General features: G+C 36.2%; 4 protein-coding genes and 1 pseudogene across 6 annotated transcripts; 4 read left to right on the forward strand and 1 right to left on the reverse strand.

The window, feature by feature from the left end:
• Window positions 1-1,175: 1,175 nt before the first annotated feature.
• Window positions 1,176-3,049, forward strand: LOC104781112 (aquaporin TIP2-1). The gene is made up of 3 exons (XM_010505712.2): window positions 1,176-1,831; window positions 1,937-2,187; window positions 2,538-3,049. The coding sequence occupies exons 1-3, from the start codon at window positions 1,705-1,707 to the stop codon at window positions 2,910-2,912; spliced, it is 753 nt and encodes a 250-aa protein (XP_010504014.1). The 5' UTR covers window positions 1,176-1,704; the 3' UTR covers window positions 2,913-3,049.
• A 49-nt stretch (window positions 3,050-3,098) lies between these two features.
• LOC104781121 (photosynthetic NDH subunit of subcomplex B 3, chloroplastic) lies at window positions 3,099-4,722 on the reverse strand. The gene is made up of 6 exons (XM_010505717.3): window positions 4,201-4,722; window positions 3,880-3,990; window positions 3,734-3,790; window positions 3,535-3,597; window positions 3,390-3,452; window positions 3,099-3,287 (listed from the first exon to the last, which is right to left on the reverse strand). The coding sequence occupies exons 1-6, from the start codon at window positions 4,432-4,434 to the stop codon at window positions 3,195-3,197; spliced, it is 621 nt and encodes a 206-aa protein (XP_010504019.1). The 5' UTR covers window positions 4,435-4,722; the 3' UTR covers window positions 3,099-3,194.
• A 3,231-nt stretch (window positions 4,723-7,953) lies between these two features.
• Window positions 7,954-11,280, forward strand: LOC104781131 (DEAD-box ATP-dependent RNA helicase 45 pseudogene; annotated as a pseudogene). Its single transcript, XR_015558524.1, has one exon. The product of XR_015558524.1 is annotated as a DEAD-box ATP-dependent RNA helicase 45 pseudogene (transcript).
• A 1,953-nt stretch (window positions 11,281-13,233) lies between these two features.
• LOC104781150 (tRNAse Z TRZ4, mitochondrial) lies at window positions 13,234-17,313 on the forward strand. 2 transcript variants are annotated; one of them, XM_010505751.3, is made up of 11 exons: window positions 13,234-13,883; window positions 13,975-14,064; window positions 14,141-14,185; window positions 14,267-14,321; window positions 14,417-14,460; window positions 14,593-14,988; window positions 15,081-15,346; window positions 15,427-15,571; window positions 15,660-15,710; window positions 15,802-16,794; window positions 16,884-17,313. In XM_010505751.3, the coding sequence occupies exons 1-11, from the start codon at window positions 13,503-13,505 to the stop codon at window positions 17,229-17,231; spliced, it is 2,814 nt and encodes a 937-aa protein (XP_010504053.1). In that variant the 5' UTR covers window positions 13,234-13,502; the 3' UTR covers window positions 17,232-17,313. The 2 variants fall into 2 exon arrangements, with proteins under 2 accessions (XP_010504053.1, XP_087363458.1); XM_087507332.1 differs by having other exon boundaries at window positions 13,373-13,883; window positions 14,417-14,488.
• Window positions 17,281-20,954, forward strand: LOC104781161 (protein MODIFIED TRANSPORT TO THE VACUOLE 1). Its single transcript, XM_087507339.1, has 6 exons — window positions 17,281-17,489; window positions 17,610-18,035; window positions 18,269-19,000; window positions 19,166-19,321; window positions 19,413-20,354; window positions 20,545-20,954. Exons 2-6 carry the CDS (start codon window positions 17,829-17,831, stop codon window positions 20,584-20,586), a joined length of 2,079 nt encoding a protein of 692 aa, XP_087363465.1. The 5' UTR covers window positions 17,281-17,489; window positions 17,610-17,828; the 3' UTR covers window positions 20,587-20,954.
• Window positions 20,955-21,980: the final 1,026 nt, after the last annotated feature.

Below are 21,980 nucleotides of genomic sequence, written 5' to 3' on the forward strand. Positions count from 1 at the left end.
TGATTCCCATGTAAACTAAAGGACCCTTGGCGTATTTGATAAGGTGGCAGCAATGAACCTTGCAACCAACGATGTATAGAGTTTCTTGAATTAGTAAGAACCACAAGAGTTTTATAACCAAAAAAAAAAAAAAAAACCCATCTGAGTTTAAGAAAGTGTATAGACATTAAAACAACACACATGTCACTACAGTTAAACATAACATATTAACATATGATTGTTTTTTATAAAATTGGCTAAAAGTGGTTGCAGAACTTTTGATTAGAGAATACAATCGCAACTAATACATTATATACATCTACCATAATATAATTGAGTGAACACCAGTTTGTATTATATGAATTACCAAATTATTTCTATCTATCGTGTTTTTTAATCATAAACCTTTAAAATGTTAATTAGTAGAAATGAGGGACCTGAAAATTGAACTACTTAGATAAATTTCACGTTAATGAATGTTAAGTTTGTTATAAGAAATTTGACACGTAGTAATTTTTAGAAAAAGAAGTTAATGTCATCAGCATTGCAACTGGTAGCAACCCGATATCTCCTACCTCAGCAATAATTCATATTTCAAATTTATCAAGTTCAAAGCAAGCATTTGATTGCTAGACAGTTTCTAGGTAGCATTGGATTCAATAAGAGAACAATGTACGTACCAGATTGTGAATCAAACAATGTTGTACGTTTAGCAAGAAAAAGAAAAAAAAATTGTATATCAATGAATGTGATGGAGAATGTTCATCGAAGAGGAAAATAATGGAGGGACCCAAAATAACATTGTTGAAATGGAATATAATCATAAATGAGTCACATCTTCAAAAATCTGATCAAATCACTGGGGAAAAAAATTAAAGATCATGTCACATGCAACCAGTAACCACAATCATATTTTGGCCGGTCTTACACCCATACACATTGTTTACAGCTCACACTTGTCCCTCCTTATTCTTTTGTTTGTATCCATTTGTTTTCTTCTCTCACTACTCTAATCTCATCTTTATGTTTATCCTTTTTGAACTTTTGAAGCTACTCTGTCCTTTGGGTCCACTCCCCACCACCTCTAATTTCAATCACTTTAAACCGGCCATATTACTTTAAACCGACCTTTTAGACTCATAGGAAAATCCGATCCAAATTCTTGACTAATTTATGAGAGATACCGCCGCTATGTTATAATATTGTCAAAAAAAAGTATTTCTAAAAAGACAAAAAAAATTGATCGATTTGTTTTCATTCAGAGTTTACTTATGTTTGGTAGTATTAGAGTTACTTTGTAGTTCAAATAATGAAAACACATCAGAAGGACTAAACGTGATTGGAATCGTATACCGTATGGATACATTTACACATAAGAGTAAAATGTATATGCAGCATATGGTATAACATACATTAAAATGTATTTATACGAAGAAGTTGAGTTTGTTTTACGTAAAATGTCATTATTTTAGCTTTCGTAAGCACCTTCCTAACCCAAATCACGAATAGATGTAGAGTAAAACGGCAACACATGAAATCATTTATTAAGTCGTTTCCAACCCCACCACAAAAAACTCATTAAGGATAGTAGTTTTATAATTTAAATTATATATGCATGATTATATGAAGAGTCTCCTATATAAAGAGAAGGGCATGGAACAGGTCTTATCATCTCCTTCATTAACCAAAAAACAATTATAGCATTTTCTTCTTTCCTCTACAACAATGGCTGGAGTTGCTTTTGGTTCTTTTGGTGATTCCTTCAGCTTGGCTTCTCTAAAAGCGTACCTTGCTGAGTTCATCTCCACTTTGCTCTTTGTTTTTGCTGGTGTTGGCTCTGCCATTGCCTACGGTTCGTAGACGCTTAGTTAAATAAATCTAAATATATTTCATGAGTTGTGACAATTATTAATGGGTCTAAATATTAAATGAATGTGTCACATTTGTATGTATATAGCGAAACTGACGTCCGACGCTGCTCTTGATACGCCGGGACTAGTGGCCATCGCGGTTTGCCATGGTTTTGCTCTCTTCGTGGCGGTTGCAATCGGAGCCAATATCTCCGGTGGCCATGTGAACCCAGCCGTCACTTTTGGTCTAGCCGTCGGTGGTCAAATCACAGTCATCACCGGAGTTTTCTACTGGATCGCTCAGCTTCTCGGCTCCACTGCCGCTTGCTTCCTTCTCAAATTCGTCACCGGCGGTTTGGTATGTTCTCTTGATCTCCAACTCTTACGTATAAAATAAAATCATAGCTCATCTTGCCTCGCACTACTATAGGTCTACAAAACAACAACAACAAAAAAGAACTTTTAAGGTCAAACTAAAAATAAAACATTCTCCATGTTTTTAGTAATATTTGTTTTTTTATGTTAGCCTTGTTAACTATATAGAGCACACATGGTTTGTTTAAAAGTTGGAAGTTATAAAATATTGTAGGTTTTTGTCAATTTATAATGAAACATTATTAGATATCCTTTCCACTAATATATAATTCTTGAGGCAGTTTAATTATTATAAACTAATGAACGAACGCTAAAACTCTATGGAAAACGCAGGCGGTTCCAATCCACAGCGTTGGAGCTGGACTAGGAGCATTAGAAGGAGTAGTGATGGAGATCATCATCACCTTCGCTTTGGTCTACACCGTCTACGCCACCGCTGCTGATCCCAAGAAGGGTTCTCTCGGAACTATCGCTCCTCTCGCTATTGGCCTCATCGTTGGTGCTAACATCCTCGCCGCCGGTCCATTCTCTGGTGGATCCATGAACCCAGCACGTTCCTTTGGACCAGCTGTTGCTGCTGGAGACTTCTCTGGTCACTGGGTTTATTGGGTGGGACCACTCATCGGTGGTGGACTTGCCGGGCTTATCTACGGAAATGTCTTCATGAGCTCTTCCGAACATGTTCCTCTTGATTCTGCTGATTTCTAAGCAAACAAGTGATGATTTCTTGATTCATGTTTCTGTGTTTGATTCCTTTGTCTCGATCTTTCTTGTTTTGTTTGGACTTTGTAATATTTATCCAATTTGTATGAATATCTTTCATTTAGTGGATGGCTGTTTTGGTATTATGATTTTATAATAATCATTTAGTTTTGTTTAAATAGGGTAGTTGTATGGATAATATTATCAACAAATATTATTAAAAATCGATCGTTACAAATTTGTGATATAGGAACAACACTAACAACTAAGAGAACAATGACAAGAGTTTCACGTAGAAGTTTCGGGATCATCGTCATTAGGTATATTCTTAGGGATGTTCCATTCATGAGCTTTCCACTCTGGCAATTGTTGTATGACGACCTATGTATGCCATAGTTTATCAATATCAATCAGTCACATGTATAGAAAATTTGTAACATTATATAACAAAGATTAGAGAGAGTGGGTAGATATATATATTACCAATCCGGTCGAATCTGGATTTCCCACGTTGGTTTGACAAGCTAGTCTCCAGTTTTTTGGTTTCTGTGAAAACATTACTTATTTATACTATTTAACCAAATGATACAAGATTATTAAATACTACTAGTATAAGATAACAATTTACCCTTTTGAGTTTCTCCTTCTCAATGTCAGTTCGTGGATTTAGTAGCTCCTTTCCATTTACAATCTACAAATAACACCCATCAGGAGATAAATTTAGTTAGATGATAATTGATAAACCATCATTTGAATTTTAAAATAAAGCTTATTGATTATTCATTAAGAAACTACTATAAGATATGGTATGGTATTGGTATGTATACCTCGACCATGCAAGTAGCGCAAGTTCCTACTCCTGCGCAGTTTGACAAGGGCTTACTCTGCCAAATTAACACGTGAAAATTATACTCCAACCCAAACTAATTTGTTTAAGAGAATTAATCAAATCGAGGGTGAGAAAATATCATACATAAGGACCATAAAGCTCGATGTTAGAATCCAACATTATGTCTCTAAGTTTCTGTCCACCGCATGCTCTTCTCCAATGCACGTCCGGTGTTCCGTCCGGCAACAACACAGACTAACAAACATTATCCCCAATTTATTAGATTTCTATTATTAATTAATCATCCATTCAAAATTCACCACAGAACACTAAACAATACACAATTTGCTCTAATATCACTTCAAGGTTAATTGCTTTTTACTCACGATTTTGATTCATTCATGTTAACAATATAGATAATAACAAGAATATATATAATCGTCAAGAGTGAAGATCACTACTTACATGGACGAACGCAAAATCGACAGCAGGAGGTTCGTCATCGGGTTCATTTGCGGCTGGAGCTGGTTGGCTCGCTGGTGCCGTGCTTATGGCGCGGATGGTTCCGGCTCTGGTGGCATTGTGTTTTGAGCGTAGGAAGTATGACTTTGCGTTACTAAGTTTGATCTTGTGGCTAAAGCTATGGTTTGGAGATAGAGAAGCTACTAAGCATGAACCATTCAACTGTACACTTCCCATAGTCTTGCTCTAGCTCTTTTCTAATATTATAAAAAATAAAACCAATCAAACAAAAAAAAAAGTTGGGTCTTTTAATTGGGATAATGTTTTATATATGACTCCATCCGGTTTCTGTGGAGGTGAGTGGTGCTTCTTCTATCTCTTATCCAATTTGCATAATCAAACATAATAAATAAAGAAACACCATTTTTTTTTTTTTTTTTTTTTTTTGATGAATGAAGAACTACTAAAAAGACCTAAACCTCCACACTTTGCAATAGCATCACCTTCTACTTGAAAGATCTACTTGTATTACGACTCTATCGAAATATGTATATATCTTTAACGAAGTGATCTGATTCAATTACAAATTACAACTGTGAAAATTCAATTAATGATTTTTATGGGTTAATATATTAAATTAAGGGTCTAAATGGGTAACACATGTTTTGTAAAAAAATTTGAGCAATTTTTAAGAAAATTTTGAGCAATTTTTAAGAAAATTTTGAAGAAAAAAAATATTACAGCATTTGTAAACTTGAGGAATTTTTAGATATTAGTTTTTTTATCTTATTTTGTTTTTGTTTTAGAACTAAATTATTATTGAAATTATAAAAACTAATTTCAATAGTAAAAGTTGTTAATAAAATATTTGTAAACCAGATAAATATAACAAATATTTCTATCAATAATACAACATCAAAAATTATTTCTTAAGAGTATCTATCTTTTTAATAATTTAGTAATTTTAAGAACTCTTAGACCATCGTTATAGGGAGAACACCCTTGGTGTTCTAAGCCCAAAAAAATTAGAAAAATAATGAATAGTGGCTTAGAACACTTTTTTTAGTTCTTGATGTAGAACTGATTTAAGCCCAGTTCTTATTCGACGTGGCTTCACGTGATTGGACGAGATTTTTTGGAAAAAAAGAAAATATTTCATTTATATAAGTATGCAATTTAAATAAGTATGCAATTTAAATGTTAATTTATAAGTTTTTATAATTGTAATATGTTTAAGAATATTATATTAATTTATAAGTATATAATTGCTTTTATATAAGTATGCAATTTAAATGTTAATTTATAAGTTTTTATAATTGTAATATGTTTAAGAATATTATATTAATTTATAAGTATATAATTGATTTTATATAAGTATGCAATTTAAATGTTAATTTATAAGTTTTTATAATTGTAATATGTTTAAGAATATTATATTATTAAATCTTATGATCTTAAACATGTTCTCCCAATAACTAACTTTTTGACAAAAGATCTAAACTAATGATCTTACATTATTTTCATAATATTTTTACTCTAAGAACACTCAAAACTGTTACCCTATAATGATCAAAACTGTTACCCTATAATGATGCCCTTAGATAACTTTAAGGTTAATTTATTAATTTAAGAACATCTTCTCAAACGATGTCGATCCCACCTGTTCTCATCTTCTCACTTTCATACCACACGGACAGCGTCTTCCGGAGTTCGAATTCGATCCGTGTGGGTATTCCAGTATCCGAGGGAGCTGGGTTTACACAATACATGTAACTCCGGAAGACGCATTCAGCTTCGCAAGCTTCGAAGCCTATCGTTGTGACTTCAAGGAAAAATGTGAATTCAACCAGGTCGTGAAAAAGGTTCTAGATTGCTTCGGACTCTCTCAGTTCATAGTCACTGTGCATTCAAGCTTGAGCTCCAACCAGGTCGATCTAGAGATTGAAGGGCGTACGTGCAAGTTTAAGGATGTTCAGCCTGTCTGGGGATTTATCGAGTACAACGAGTAACTGATTAACTTACTGTCTCGATGGATCGGTAATTAATTTTAAGATCATATATACTAAAAAAAAGCAAATAAATAATTTAATAGAGTAATAAGGGTTATTGACATCCATTGTTATTGGAAAAATATATATTAAATATTGGATCACTTTCTCTTATCAATTACAATGATTGTATTGTCACTGATCCAATCGACAAACAATAAAGGATAATTTATTTGCGTCTTAAATTTTAACGCTCATGTGTCTTAAACAATAAACGAACACATAAAACAAATGGAAATTGCAATGTCAAATCGAGCTTAATGATTTGCTCATCAAAATTAAAAGATATACACTAACATATGAACGCTGAACTTGAAACATGTCTAATGTTATTTATCATCAAAATCTAAGCCCAATTGATACATCAACTAAACTAAAGAATGAAGGTGAAACAAACATCATCATCAGCTAATAAGTATATATAAGTCGTTTCTTTTCGGCTTATGAAAAATATTACTAGATTATTAATAAAAGGGTTCGCGTTTGCTATATTCATTTATATATATATATATATATATCATTTCATATATGAATGTGTTAATAACTTAATACAAACATATATAGCATACGACATCAATTTCTACATATAAGATATTAATTTGAGGTTTGGCCCTCTAATTTGTAAAGAGTAAAGACTTAAATAAAACTAAGCAATATCAATTTTTATTACGTTTTGTAAAGCAAATTTATCAATTTCTACATATAAATTATCATACACACATATATCTATATGTGTTCGTTCATGTGTGTGAAATTTTTTATTCTTCATCTCCCGAGTCCTGAGCATTAAAGTGTGCCTACCAACTATGCACCAGAGAGTACTTTCCGTCTTTCTCAACTTCGTTTATAAACCCTGCTAAAGTTTCTTGCTTCTTATAGAAGAGCATTTAACCACCAAATCAATTCGTGTGGATACAAAGTATTACTTAATCATATTCTATATCAGTTACATTTTTGGATGGAGAAAACATTCATTGTATATAATGGTTATAGGCATAAAATGCCTGTGAAACATATTATTAGAAAGCACAATGGACCATATGCATATATATATATATATATATATATATATATTTGTGGTAAACGAACCAAGTAATTTACTTAACCCACATTTGTACGAATTCAGTCTTTTTTTTTCTTTCTGAAAAGATATTGAAAAAGAGTTAATGCATCTCGACGCAAAAGATAGTCAAGATGCCGGTAGCTGGCACAATAACATATTTCAAATATTGCTAATTTTTTATTTAACTTGAACCTTTGATCTAAGAAGGAACTATAAATAATAATCATCCACTAACTTACCCTTTAGACACTGAAATCAAAGGATATGTATGACATACAATAATTAAAATAATGTCAGTCCAAAGTCATAAGAAACTCCAAAGCATACACACACTTGAATTTGCTTTTTAAAGTTACAGGAGAAGACCAAAAAAAAAAAAAAAAAAATAGATAAAAAGAGAAGAAGTGATAAAATAAAATTTAACGAAATCTCGATTAGTGGACCTTAATAACTCTCCCAATTAGCCCAATGACAATTTTTAGTTTTATCTGTTACCAGCACAACCAACCAGGCCCAACAAAATATTAAGGCGGTTGGTTACGTAACACAACATAACAGTAGTCCACCACATCAACAAGACGCGTTAGTGTAATAGTCTTCTCGATTCTTCTAGAAGCTTCGTCTTTTATAATCGTTGAAGATTCTGGCTAGGTCGGTGGATTTGATTTGAATCTGGGTAGGGTAGGTTACGTGCTTTTCTATCGGGATTGATTTTGTTGCATTAGAGATGATGAAGTTAGAGAAATCAAAGTCCAGCAAGGAAGACGATGATGCTTTGAACAAATATCGTAGAGATCGTGATCGCGGTACGGAGCGGAAGAAGGAGAACAACATTTCGGAGAAGAGACGGTCTGAGAGAGTTAGGAGAAGTGATTCAGATGAGAGGATACGGAGTCGGAGTCGGAGACGGAGAGAGAGGAGGATTAGCGATTCTGAAGAAGAAGAAGAAGAAGAAGAGGAGAGGGATAAGAAACGCATAGTGAAGGACAAGGAAAGAGGACACCGTGAACGTGAGAGAGATAAGGGCAAAGATCGGAAAAGGGACAGAGAGAGGAGAGACAGGGAGGGTAGGAAGAAACATGAAAAGGAGAGGTCACGAGAGGGTTGTAATGAAGATAGAGATGATGTGATGTCAAGCTTGACATGAAAAGCTCAAGAACTAGCAGGCATGGTGATGAAAATGGTGAGATCAAAACCCGGAAAGAAGAAGAAGAAAAAGATGTAGAGGATGAGCAGAAGTAGTTGATGATGATGAGACTACCTGAAAACGGTGGAGATGAAACGGTGGAGAGACTATACCTGAAAATGGTGGAGATGCCAAGATGGTAGACTCTGAGAATGAGAATGGAGGTGGCATAGCTGCAGATGATGATGATGATGATGATGTTGATCCTTTAGATGCTTTTATGAATACTATGATATTACCTGAGGTTGAGAAGCTTAGCAATATTATTACTTCTCCCACAGCACTGCAGAACGATGATATTTTGGATTCTAGAATGAATGACAAGGAAAGTGGTGACCGGGCAAACAAAGGTTTTAATAAGGTCCTTGGTAGGATAATTCAAGGTGACGATTCTGATTCTGATTATGATTATTCAGAACCAAATGATTCAAGTTTAGAAGAAGACGATGAGGAGTTCATGAAGAGAGTTAAGAAGACTAAAGCAGAGAAATTGTCTCTTGTTGACCACTCCAAAATAGATTATGAACCTTTCCAGAAGAACTTCTATATCCAAGTCAAGGATATCTCAAGGATGACACAGGATGTAGTTAATGCTTATACAAGGGAATTGGAGCTAAAAGTACATGGGAAAGATGTACCAAGACCCATCAAATCTTGGTACCAGACTGGACTAACCAGTAAAATCTTGGATACTTTGAAGAAACTTAACTATGAAAAGCCAATGCCTATCCAAGCACAAGCACTACCAATCATCATGAGCGGACGAGACTGCATTAGGGTTGCAAAAACCGGTTCAGGTAAAACCCTTGGCTTTGTTCTGCCAATGTTGAGGCATATCAAAGATCAGTTTCCCGTTGAAGCTGGTGATGGGCCGATTGGGTTTGTAATGGCACCAACTAGAGAACTTGTTCAGCAGATTCACAGCGATATCAAAAAGTTTGCCAAGGCATTGGGTATAAGATGTGTGGCTGTGTATGGAGGATCAGGAGTTGCCCAGCAAATCAATGATCTTAAGCGAGGTACCGAGATTGTTGTTTGTACTCCTGGCAGAATGATCGATATTCTTTGCACAAGCAGTGGGAAAATCACCAATCTGCGAACGGTCACATTTTTGGTAATGGATGAAGCTGACCGTATGTTCGACATGTGTTTTGACCCTCAAATAACTTGTATTGTACAAAATATTCGACCTGGCCGTCAAACTGTGCTCTTCTCTGCCACTTTTCCACGCTAGGTTGAAACTTTGGCACGTAAAGTCTTGAACAATCCTGTGGAAATACAGGTCGGTAGGCGGAGTGTTGTGAATAAAGATATAACTCAGTTAGTTGAAATCAGACCGGAGAGTGAGAGGTTCACAAGACTTTCTGAACTTCTTCTGGAATGGTATGAGAAAGGAAAAGTTCTGGTCTTTGTTCGTTCACAGGACAAATGTGATGCTTTGTATAATGAGATGACCAACTATGATTATCCCCGTCTATCTCTTCACGGGGTATGGACCAAAGGCATCGTGAATCAGCTATATCTGGATTTAAGAACAATTTCCGCAATTTGTTGATTGCCACAAGTGTTGCAGCCAGGGGTCTAGATGTGAAAGAGCTTGCTTTGGTTGTAAACTTTGATCCGCCGAACCACTATGAAGAATACGTGCATCCTGTTGGCAGGACAGGCAGGGCAGGGCGGAAAGGATGTGCTGTAACATTTATCTCTGAGGATGATGCAAATTATGCACCAGATTTAGTAAAGGCCTTGGAACTATCTGAGCAGCCAGTACCATATGCTGTGAAAGCACTAGCCGATGGGTTCATGGCGAAGGTTAAACAGGGTATTGAGCAAGCTCATGGAACTGGCTATGGTGGCAGTGGCTTTAGATTCAACAAAGAGGAGGAGGAAGTCAGCAAAGCAGCAACGAAAGCACGAGCAAAGATTGCACAAGCAGAGTATGGCTATGAGGAAGAGAAGTCTGACTCAGAAGATGAAAATGATGTAGTAAGAAAGGCTGGTAGTGATATCTCACAGCAACAAGCTATGCTTTCTCAGATGGCCGCCATTGTTGCTGCTGCTGCTGAAGCTACTGTGACTGCTAACCAATTGATGCCTAACGATGGAGGGCTTGTTACTGTGGCAGGTGTCCCTCCTAGTGATGGAGCAGGCCGCGTTGCAGCCATGGCTGCTGCCGCTAACCTGCAACACAACCTTGCAAGGATTCAAGCAGATGCGATGCCTGAACATTATGAAGCAGAATTGGAAATCAATGATTTCCCACAAAATGCTCGGTGGAGAGTCACCCACAGAGAAACGCTTGGTCGAATATCAGCGTGGAGCGGAGCCGCCATTACCGTTAGAGGTCAGCATTATGAGCTAGGAAGTATGCCGGGACCTAAGCAACGCAAGCTTTATCTGTTCGTTGAAGGGCCTACTGAAAATTCTGTCAAAACAGCAAAAGCTGAACTCAAGCGTGTTCTTGAAGACGTAACTAATCAAGCCTTCTCCCTTCCTGGAGGAACACAAGCCAGAAGATACTCTGTCCTATAAAACCATGAGGTTTGTGATTCTTGGATACTCTCAGAAAACAAGTATAACAACAGTTGCAGAGTCTTATTATAGACTTGACTTGGTGTAACAACAAACATCAATTAGATTGGTGGTGGTTTTCTTTCATTACCGTCGTTCTCTCTTTCTTGTATATAATATTTTGTTAATCAAACAAAATGAAATTCTGAATCAAACATCTAATAGAGAAAGCTGCCAACTTATAAAAAAATGAAGTTACCGTTAATTATTTAACACTGATATTGAACCATTACAGTCAGTCCTAGGTTATTATCCTTGAGACCCGCTTAGTGGAAATATAATCCCGATATAAATGGGGTAAAATTCAACGGCTGAACGTACTAAATTCACAACACAAACAAAAAAAATTGTAAGAAACTTTTGTACAAGAGTAATGAATAATGATGAGATCAAAGGAAACGACATAAGGAGAATAATGTGACGTAAATGGTAGTAAAAATGAGTGGGTCAAGTCGTCTTATTAACAAATTAGATCCGTAGTAAAAATAAACAAATTACTGAATAAGATTCTTTATGCATCACAGTATGCAATCACTGTGCATACCATCATTAAGATGACACTTGTCATCAATCATCATCCTTGAGCCAAAAAAAAATTATGGCATTGAAGATTTTTCCTACGTTTCTCTATAAATGAGACTTGAGAATGCTATCAATCTTCACTTGTATTGTGTCGCTCTTGGTTTTTCTCTCTCGATCGGTATCTCCTAATTAAACCTTAATTTATTTCTTCTTTCATAGATAATCTACTGATAGCAATCGTAGGTATGTGAGTTAACTCTTATTGATTCTTTCTTATTATTATTTCTACTAATACTTATATACACTTTTGTTCTTGGACGTTTTCAAGGAAAACCAAAATATCGAAGATGGCATCAAGCAGTAAGAAAATCGCTGCTGGAGGACTTGTTTCTACAGTAAAACCTCTATAAATTAATACTCTATAAATTAATAAATACTATAAATTAATAAATTTTGCTAGTCCCAAATCGGGACAGTATAAAAAATAACAAAATTTGATAAGATAATAAGATAATAATTTTTTTGAAATCACCATGTAAAATATGGTCCCAATAATATCATAAATTAATAATCATGTAAATATATATATATATATATATATAGATGCTGATATAGTAAAGTATGTTTCTCTTAAATCCCATATCTATAAAACAATTGTTATATTGTATCTTCAAACTATAATGATATAAAATATTCTATAACATTTCATAAAACAGCTAAAACTTTTTAAAGTTTTTAATTTCTAAATATGCATCATTTACATTTTGATAGTTTGATAGATTATTAAAATACGATAATTGATATTCTTATTTATAAATTTGAAAATTTATCTCATGTGTATAAGTGAATTTGTCTATAATATTTGTAATTCATTGTCAATAATATTTTTTAATTATTTCAAATTCAATTCCAATACCATAAAATTTACAACATCCAAAATTCTAATATTATTTTGCAAAAATTGTCTAATTTTTTAAAAAATCAAAAAATTAAAAATATACCTATAAATTAATAATTATTAATTTACACTATAAAATAATAATTATTAATTTATAGATAAATTAATATCACTATAAATTAAGAAAATATCTTGGTCCCAACATTATTACTTTATAGAGGTTTTACTGTATATGTTTTTTCACTTTGACAGACGTCCGGGTGCTGTTTTCTTATGACCTTATCGTCCTGACTAAGGTATAATGTATCGGATCCATCATCGCTTAATATATAGCGTAACAGCTTCCATTTAAAAAAAAAATTCCTCTTCTCATTGTTTGTATTATTTTTCGGCAAGGCTAAGGAGTTAAAAGACAATGGATGTACGTCGTTGAAGGTGGGCGTGACGTCGTCCGAAGAGCAGTTTACGGCGTTCCATGAAGCCGGAGTGGACCACGTATTCTTGGACCCCATAACGATGGAAAAACTCATCCCTTTTATTAACAACATGTTCCGATACAAACAGTATCCCACATCTGAAAATTAGAAAATAAGTTTATAATATATAAATCAATACTAATTCTAATTAGAATTAGTATGAGATATTTTGGGAAGAGCCCAATAAAAAATCCGTACGGGCTAGATTATCTGAGTCCAAAACAGACAATATCATACTAATAAGAGAGTTGGCTTGGCCGCTTCAGCCTTTCACTTCTTGTTTGTGTGATATGGCTAACACAACCATATCATCAACAATTAAAAGATAGAATTTTGTTTTATTAACTACAATAAATTACAGTTTGCATGTGTGTAAGTATGATTTATTATCCAGTATTATACTGTCTGTGTGTGATAAATCCCTTTCACTTCTTTTTCATCTGAGAGGAGAGCACTCTGACTCTCATCTGTGAGAGTGAGTGTAGCGAGAGAAAAAAAACACTGGGAAAAAAAGGAAGGACTTTTGAGCTTTTGTCTGACTATGAAAATCTTAAGTTCAATGGCTCATCAAAACCCAGGAGGCCTTTTCGGATTCTCTCCTCTCAAGTCTTCTTCTTTCTCGCTCTTTCATAGACCCTTTTCTCTCTACCCAATCTTCGCTTCCTCTTCTCCTCCTCCCAGCCGTCGTCGTCCTCCTCCTCCTCCAAGACGCAAGTGGACTAGTTTCGAGGAGCAGAACAGAAAAGGTAGGTCTCCGATGGAGAGAGATAAAGCTACTAGCTTTAATCCTCCTTCTTCTTCTGATTCTTTCGAGTTTAATAAGAGAAGAGCTGCGGGTTTGGATAAGATCGATAAGCCTAAGAAGAATCTCAAGAGGAACACTCGAACCCTTAACCCTACCAACACCATTGCATATGTTCAGGTTTCCAATTTCTATCCACTCCACTCCAATTTTTCAATTTTACCAATCTTAACACTGTAAAAGATGATGCTTAATTCTTCTGCATTGTTAGATTCTTGGGACGGGAATGGATACACAGGATACATCGCCTTCTGTATTACTCTTCTTTGATAAGCAAAGATTCATCTTTAATGCTGGAGAGGTTACTTTTTAATCTGCAATTGCTTTAGTGTATAGGGTTTTTATTAGTGGCTCTAGTCTTAATTGGTTAATTGCAGGGGTTGCAACGTTTCTGTACAGAACATAAGATTAAGTTATCAAAGGTATCAATGACTATACTTGGTCTCTTTTCTTTGTGTGATGAGGCGAGTTTGAAATGTCATGATTTGCTCTACTCTTTTCAGGTAGATCATATATTTTTGTCTCGTGTGTGCTCAGAGACAGCAGGGGGGCTTCCAGGTTTTTTTTTTTTTTATATTAGGCATCAGCTTCAGTGTGTTTGCTGCTACATCATTAGACAGTGATAAAGTGTTCTTATTTTAAATGCGTGTTAGGTCTTCTACTGACTCTAGCTGGTATTGGTGAAGAAGGACTATCCGTGAGTGTTCTTCTCCTATGATCTCTTTGTATGTTTCCTGTTTGCTTTTCCTGAGTTTGTGCTTACCATTTTGACAACTAATATTCGAATGGAATTTGCTGAACTTTTTTACAATCTCTTTTGTTACTAAAGGTAAACGTATGGGGTCCTTCGGATCTCAAGTATTTGGTTGATGCTATGAGGTCATTTATCCCTCGTGCTGCGATGGTTCATACAAGAAGTTTTGGTCCATCGTTGAATACATCTGACTCCACGCCTCAGATTGGCTCAAGTAAACCACCCATGGATCATTATGTTCTTGTGGATGATGAAGTTGTGAAAATCTCCGCCATTCTATTAGAACCGAGTCGCTTAGAGGAATCCGGCAGCAAAACTGGTGAAACTTCAGTTATATATGTATGTGAATTACCTGAAATCAATGGAAAGTTTGACCCAAAGAAGGCTATGGCTCTTGGACTGAGAGCTGGTCCAAAATACAGTTATCTTCAGTCTGGACAATCAGTGAAGTCAGATTTTAAAGATATTACGGTATGTCTCAAAAAGTGCAATTATTTGGATTATCCATAACTCAGTATCAGTTTCTCTTCTAGCAGGCTAACACTGTTCAGTCTTGTTTATAGGTTCATCCGAGTGATGTGATGGGACCTTCAGTTCCTGGTCCTGTTGTTCTGCTTGTGGACTGTCCTACAGAGTCACATGCAGAGGAACTGCTTTCTAATCCCTCTATGAAGAGTTATTATTCATGTCCTGACAACTCAACAGATGGAGCTAAACTTGTTAATTGTATTATTCATCTAAGTCCAGCTTCTGTAACAAATAGTTCTGCTTACCAAATCTGGATGAAGAGATTCCAATCTGCCCAGCACATTCTTGCTGGACATGAAAGGTGAGTCTTCTCAACCATGTTCTTTTTATGAAAAACTGTTGCATTCATTTGTCTTATATTTAGTTTTGGTGTTTGTCCAGGAAGAATATGGAGTTTCCAATTCTGAGAGCTAGTTCTAGAATAACAGCCAGACTTAACTATTTATGCCCACAGTTCTTTCCGGCTCCTGGAATTTGGTCTTCTCAACATGTTAATAGCTCGATCAATTCCACTTCGTTGAGCAAGGTTACAAATACTTTTGTGATATTTTCTTGTAGAGTTGAATCTGGCTGTGTTCATATAGTCAAGCTTTGTTCTTTTCTTCTCTTGTCAGTGCTTCGATTCAAAAATTGGAGAGAGCATTTCCGCTGAAAATCTCCTCAAGGTATTGAGTGTTGCTTCCGTGCATTGTTTCCTCCTTATGAAACTTGCTTCCTTTAGCTCTTAAGTCTCTCTCATTGTTATATTTTGGGCAGTTCACTTTACGTCCACATGGTAATCTTGGGGTAGACAGATCTTGTATCCCTAGTCGATTGACATCCTTACGAGTGATGGATGAGCTTCTTTCAGAAATTCCTGAGATCAGCAGTAAGACCGAAGAAATCAAGCGGTTATGGAATGGGCTACACAACAAGATGATGATCGAAGAGCCATGGCTGGGTGAAAGCACTGTTCCAAGCTGTCTTGAAAACATTAGACGAGATGACATGGAGATAGTTCTTTTGGGCACTGGTTCGTCCCAACCCTCAAAATACCGAAATGTCACCGCAATTTACATCGACCTATTCTCTAGTGGCAGTATGCTCTTGGATTGTGGAGAAGGTACCTTAGGCCAGCTTAAACGAAGATATGGTTTAGAAGGAGCTGATGAAGCAGTGAGAAACTTGAGATGTATATGGATCTCTCACATCCATGCTGATCACCATACGGGTCTTGCAAGAATCCTTGCTCGTAGACGTGAGCTTCTGAAAGGAGTAGCTCATGAGCCAGCAATTGTGGTTGGACCGAGACCGCTAAAGAATTTTCTCGACGCATATCAAAGACTTGAGGATTTAAATATGGAGTTTCTTGATTGCAGGAACACCACAACAACTTCTTGGGCTTCTCAAGAAGCCACCCGCCCTGAGAAAATTACCAGTAGTGGCAATGCAGAGCGTTCTTTGTTCAGTAAAGGAAGTCCAATGCAAAGTATATATAAAAGACCGAGTAGCCCACTCACTGACAATTCTTCAGCTTTACCATTCATGAAGAAACTAAAAAAGGTCCTAGGCGAAATGGGTTTGGAGGAGTTGATTAGCTTTCCTGTAGTGCATTGCCCCCAAGCCTTTGGGGTTGTTGTAAAAGCAGCAGAAAGAAAAAACATCACTGGAGATGAGATCCCGGGGTGGAAAATGGTTTACTCAGGAGACACAAGGCCTTGTCCTGAAATGGTTGAAGCTTCAAAAGGAGCAACAGTTCTTATTCATGAGGTTTGTGAGTTCTCCTATATAAGCAAAATTGTCTAAAACACCTACATCTTTCAAATTCTCATAATTTACCATCTTTTCTTATATAACAGGCAACGTTTGAGGATGCGTTGATAGAAGAAGCTGTAGCTAAAAATCATAGCACAACGAAAGAAGCAATCGACGTCGGATCTTCAGCAGGTGTATACCGAACCGTGCTGACTCATTTTAGCCAGAGATACCCGAAGATTCCGGTGATCGACGAGTCACATATGCACAATACATGCATTGCCTTTGATATGATGAGTATAAACATGGCGGATATACATGTGCTTCCAAAGATATTACCTTACTTCAAAACTCTCTTCAGAAACCAGGAGGCTGAAGAAGAAGAAGAAGAAGAAATAGAGACTGATGACGATAGCTTAAGTGACAAAGTCCCAAGCTTTTTCATCAATTAGTTTTTACTCTGTTTTGTCCCCTGTTTTGACTTTTGTTGTATTTGTCTTTAGAATTGAATATACCAATTTAATTGATTTTTCATGTGAGTGTGACGGAGAAAAATAAATAAAGTTTTCATGTGAATTTGTGGAAAAAAGAGAAATTAAAAAAAAAAAATTGGAAATTTGGGAATTAAGGAAAAGAACAGAGAAGAACAAAGAGCCATTCTTCTTTATTGACCACCTGCTTCCTTCCTTCTCTGTCACCTCTACGAACCGGTGAGTTCTTTTTTTCCTCAATTTCTCTGATCTCTCCGTTAATATTGATTTGATTCTGATGACCTAATGGTTATCTCGTATCAAGGTTTCTAATTTACCTCTGCGTTAATTGGTTTGTAGGGGGGAAATTGGGATCCCGATCGTGATCTTTTAGTGAGTTGGAGCTTAAAAGATCGGGTTTTTAAACTGATATGATAGTTTTGAGGATCGGGTTTCAATAAAGTTGTTGTCTTTTTGCGATTTTTGAACGGGCGAGGTCGAAGGGTTGTTTCGTTGTTGGTGTTGCGTTTTTGGGGAATTAGGGTTTTTGTTGTTGTTGTTGTTGTTGCCGAATTCGTCATGGATACGAGTAGGAGAGCTGTGGAATCGTATTGGAGGTCGCGGATGGTAGATGCGGTTACGTCTGATGAGGACAAAGTAGCGCCTGTGTATAAATTGGAAGAGATCTGTGACCTTCTTCGTTCTTCTCATGTCAGTATCGTCAAGGAGTTTTCTGAGTTCATTTTGAAACGTCTTGATAACAAAAGCCCCATCGTTAAGCAGAAGGTAAATTTCTATTTCAATTGTAAAATGTTGCATGTGAGGATTGGTTTAGTTTACTGGTTGATGTCTGTTTTTGAGAATGGATCAGAGTGAGAGAGCTCTTGTGTGTAAAGTTGAAATGAGCATATACTTCCTAGGGAAACGTAGAATTGATAAGTAACCGATCTAATTCTGGTTAAAATCTCTCTTGGAACTTGTTAATGCTGATTCTGGTTATTGTAATTTTGTGTACATAGGCTCTTAGGTTGATAAAATATGCTGTGGGAAAGTCTGGATCAGAGTTTAGACGAGAAATGCAAAGGAACTCGGTTGCAGTGCGTAATCTATTCCATTACAAGGGTCATCCAGATCCTTTAAAAGGTGATGCACTTAATAAGGCTGTACGGGAAACTGCTCATGAAACAATTTCTGCTATTTTTTCGGAGGAGAATGGTAGTAAGCCAGCTGCTCCTGAAAGCATCAACAGACGCATTGAAGGATTTGGGAATACTAACTTTCAGGTGCCCTCTAATGATAATAAATCGTTCCTGAGTGAGGTGGTGGGTATTGGAAGTGCCTCTATAAAGCAAGGAATCAGTAATTTTGCTCAAGGCCATTTGCCAAAGAAGAATGAGAATGGAAGCAGCAGCTACAGAGGTCCAAATCTCCATAGATCATTAACTATGGAAAATGAGAACTTCAGTAGATATGATCCGGTTAAGCTGGGGAGGGATGGTAACTCCGGTAAGAACACGGCTGGTGGATCTTGGGGCCACGGTTCCGGAGAGGCGAGTGAGAGTTCTGCTTCAGTACGTGTTGAGAGCAAAACTCGTGAGGAGAAGCTGCTGGAAACCATTGTTACATCCGGCGGTGTACGCCTCCAGCCAACTCGTGATGCACTTCATGTTTTCATTTTAGAGGCTGCAAAAATGGATGTTGTTGCTTTAAGCATTGCTCTTGAGGGGAAGCTCCAGTCTCCAATGTGGCAAGTATGTTGATGATAAACTCACCTCCTTGTGAAACTGTGTGATGTGAATGTACCTTTTTTCTTGATTTTATCATTTGTATGTCTTTTCCTGGCTTGTTTCTTCTTTAGCATAAAAAAATCTTCCCACTTATGTTCTTTAAACGAAACTGTGATTTTTGTTTGGCAGGTTCGGATGAAAGCTCTATGTGTCCTTGAAGCCATTTTGAGGAAGAAGGAAGATGATAATTTTTCAATTATACATACTTATTTTGGTGAAAACTTGGATGCCATTCAGCGATGCTCAGAGTCTCCGCAATCTTCCCTTCGCGAAAAGGCCAACAAGGTAAGATTCTGCTTGTCGTAAGTATTCACAAAACTCTACTTTTGGCATTATACTAATTTGATGGTTAACTCAAGATACTGGCGTTGTGTAGGTGCTGAGCGTTCTAAATGGTGCACAGCCAAGTGGGTTGATGAGCAGCTCAGATAATACTGTGAAGCGAGAGGCTGCTGTTGATTTACCTGACTTGATCGATACTGGCGATTCAGATTATACAACAGAAGATACTTTAAACCAGCCACATATTATAAATACTGGCAGTACAGTGACAACAGCAGCTCCGTTGATGGATGATGATTGGTTTGGGGATAGCACTGACACTGGACTGAGTAGCAGCGAGAAGAAAAATGATGATGACCCCTTTGCAGATGTATCATTTCATCCGAATGAAGAAAAAGAAAGTGCTGATGACCTGTTCTCTGGAATGACTGTCGGGGAAAAGTCCGCTGCTGCTGGTGGTAATCATGTGCCTGAGCTATTTGATATGTTTGGGTCGACTGCAAATCTTGAAGCAGAGCCAAAAGAATCAAAAAACATAAATGATTTGATGGCAAGTTTTTCCATTGATGAAAACAATTCAAATCAGAAAGGCTCGTCTTCAAGCACCCTTCCAGAGAGTTTATTTGCAATGCCGAGCACTACCAGCCACCAAGTACCAGATAATCCTGTTGGAGGCATTCTTGGTTCACAAAACCCTGGGTTTGTTCAAAACTCAATGCTTCCTGGGGGTGTTATGCCCTTCAATTTTCCTCCAGGGATGATGATGAATCCAGCTTTTGCTACCCAGCCTATGAATTACGCTGCCATGGCAAGCTTGTTAGCTCAACAGCAGCAGTACCTTGGTAATATGTCCAACTTCCAGCAGTTTGGCAACCTGAACGCTCAGGGTAGCGGGAATGTTCTGTCTATGGGTACTAGCGGAGGGAATCAGTCAGCACTCCCTGATATATTCCAGCCAAATTTTGCTAATCAGGCTCCAACCTCAACAATGAATGGTTCGAAGAAAGAAGATACAAGAGCATTCGATTTCATTTCTGTAAGTTTTGCAATCTTGCTCTTATCTTTGATTGTAAAGTTTGGTCAATTTGTACACGTACAAATATCAGTCTCACCCGTAATAGCTAGCTTGTAGTCTTCTTCACAACCACCTACATAGGTTTTTTTAAACGTTGATTGATTTACTTACACTGATGGAGCAACAACATGTGTACGTTCATGTGGTGCAGGATCATATTGCATCAGCTCGCGACACAAAGAGAGTATCTTGATGATTGCTTAAAAGGGGGAGGAAGCTAAAACGTTAATTTATGAGAGCTGTAAAGGACTTCAAATAGAAAATGGAGATGATGAGCTTTAAATTCATCTAGAAAAAAGTGAAGGAAAAGCATATGGTAAGCTTTTTGCTTATTTATTTTTTCTGTGTCCTCGTTTGTCTTTGTTTTGCTCTTCTTTGGAGTCCATTGTTCTTGGCATGAACATGGTAGTTTGTAGAGTTGCTTTTGTTTCACATGTTTGTTACTAGATGTGCTTCTTTTGTTCCTTTGCTATATATCTGAAGAGACCTGTGTCTATGTATCGAAAGTAAGACAAGAAAGGAAATAAAACTGAGGGGGAAAAAGAGTCCTTGGTTCTTCTTCTTGTAGTAGTATACTCTACTGAAGCATATGAGCGAGCATATGAGCATTAGTGGTCAAGTCAAGTCCACTTTTTATTTATTAGTAAGAAAAAATTGTTAGATGGGAAAAAACGATAACTAGAGAGATAAGTTTGTTTGATTCCTCGTGATGTCCGGTTTAGTTTTTACAATATCTCCAAATTGTTGGATTTATTATGTAATAAAATAAGGGTGATCTAATCTAAGTTGCTGCAGTAAGCTAATTTTTCTCACACGTTAGACTTGTTCCATATTTTCAGCATTGCCTGTTATGCTCTTTTGTTCATTTAAATTAGCGTGTTACTTATTAAAGCTTAGGATAGATTCAATTCATTCATCAATAGTTTTGCATTTGTAGATATATATTTTCTTACGATAAGAAAGAAAAAAAACTGTTGATTAATCTGAATTCAGATATATATATAAAAAAAAACTATTAATTTCTTTAATTAGGTAATCTAAAGAGTTTGGATTAATGGGATACAAAATTATGTGCTTGTTATTTGATTTTATTTTTGACATGAAGTTTGATAAGAGTGCTTCTTTTTTTATGATTACTTTTACCAACGGTAAAGATAGCAAAAGGATTAAAAAATGTGGTGAAAGTTACTTTTATTGTCTTTCACTTTCAGAAAGTGGCAACGGGAAAATGATGAATGACATCCTCAAAATTTAAATCCAATTTACAAGATTTTGTGGTTCCGATTTGTGTTTATAAAAATAAAATAAAATAAAATGCCTCAACGGGCAGATTGATAGTGACATGCAAAGTAACTTAAGACTCTCGAACGTCTCTCTCGAATAGGGAAACGAATGGAACACTTTGAGATTTTATATAATTAGAAAGTTAGAAAAGATCTCTTCTGGTGAATCTTTTATTTTAAAAAACTTTGTCTTTTCTATGAATCTTTTGTGTTTATTCTTTATTGGGAATTTGGCATGAATCGTAATATAAATGAAAAAAATACAAATTTATATAAGTAATAGTAGTAGCTAAAATATCACTAT

Source organism: Camelina sativa, chromosome 1 (assembly GCF_030686135.1).
Source record: "Camelina sativa cultivar CO46 ecotype springtype chromosome 1, ASM3068613v1".
NCBI classification, from domain to species: Eukaryota; Viridiplantae; Streptophyta; class Magnoliopsida; order Brassicales; family Brassicaceae; genus Camelina; species Camelina sativa.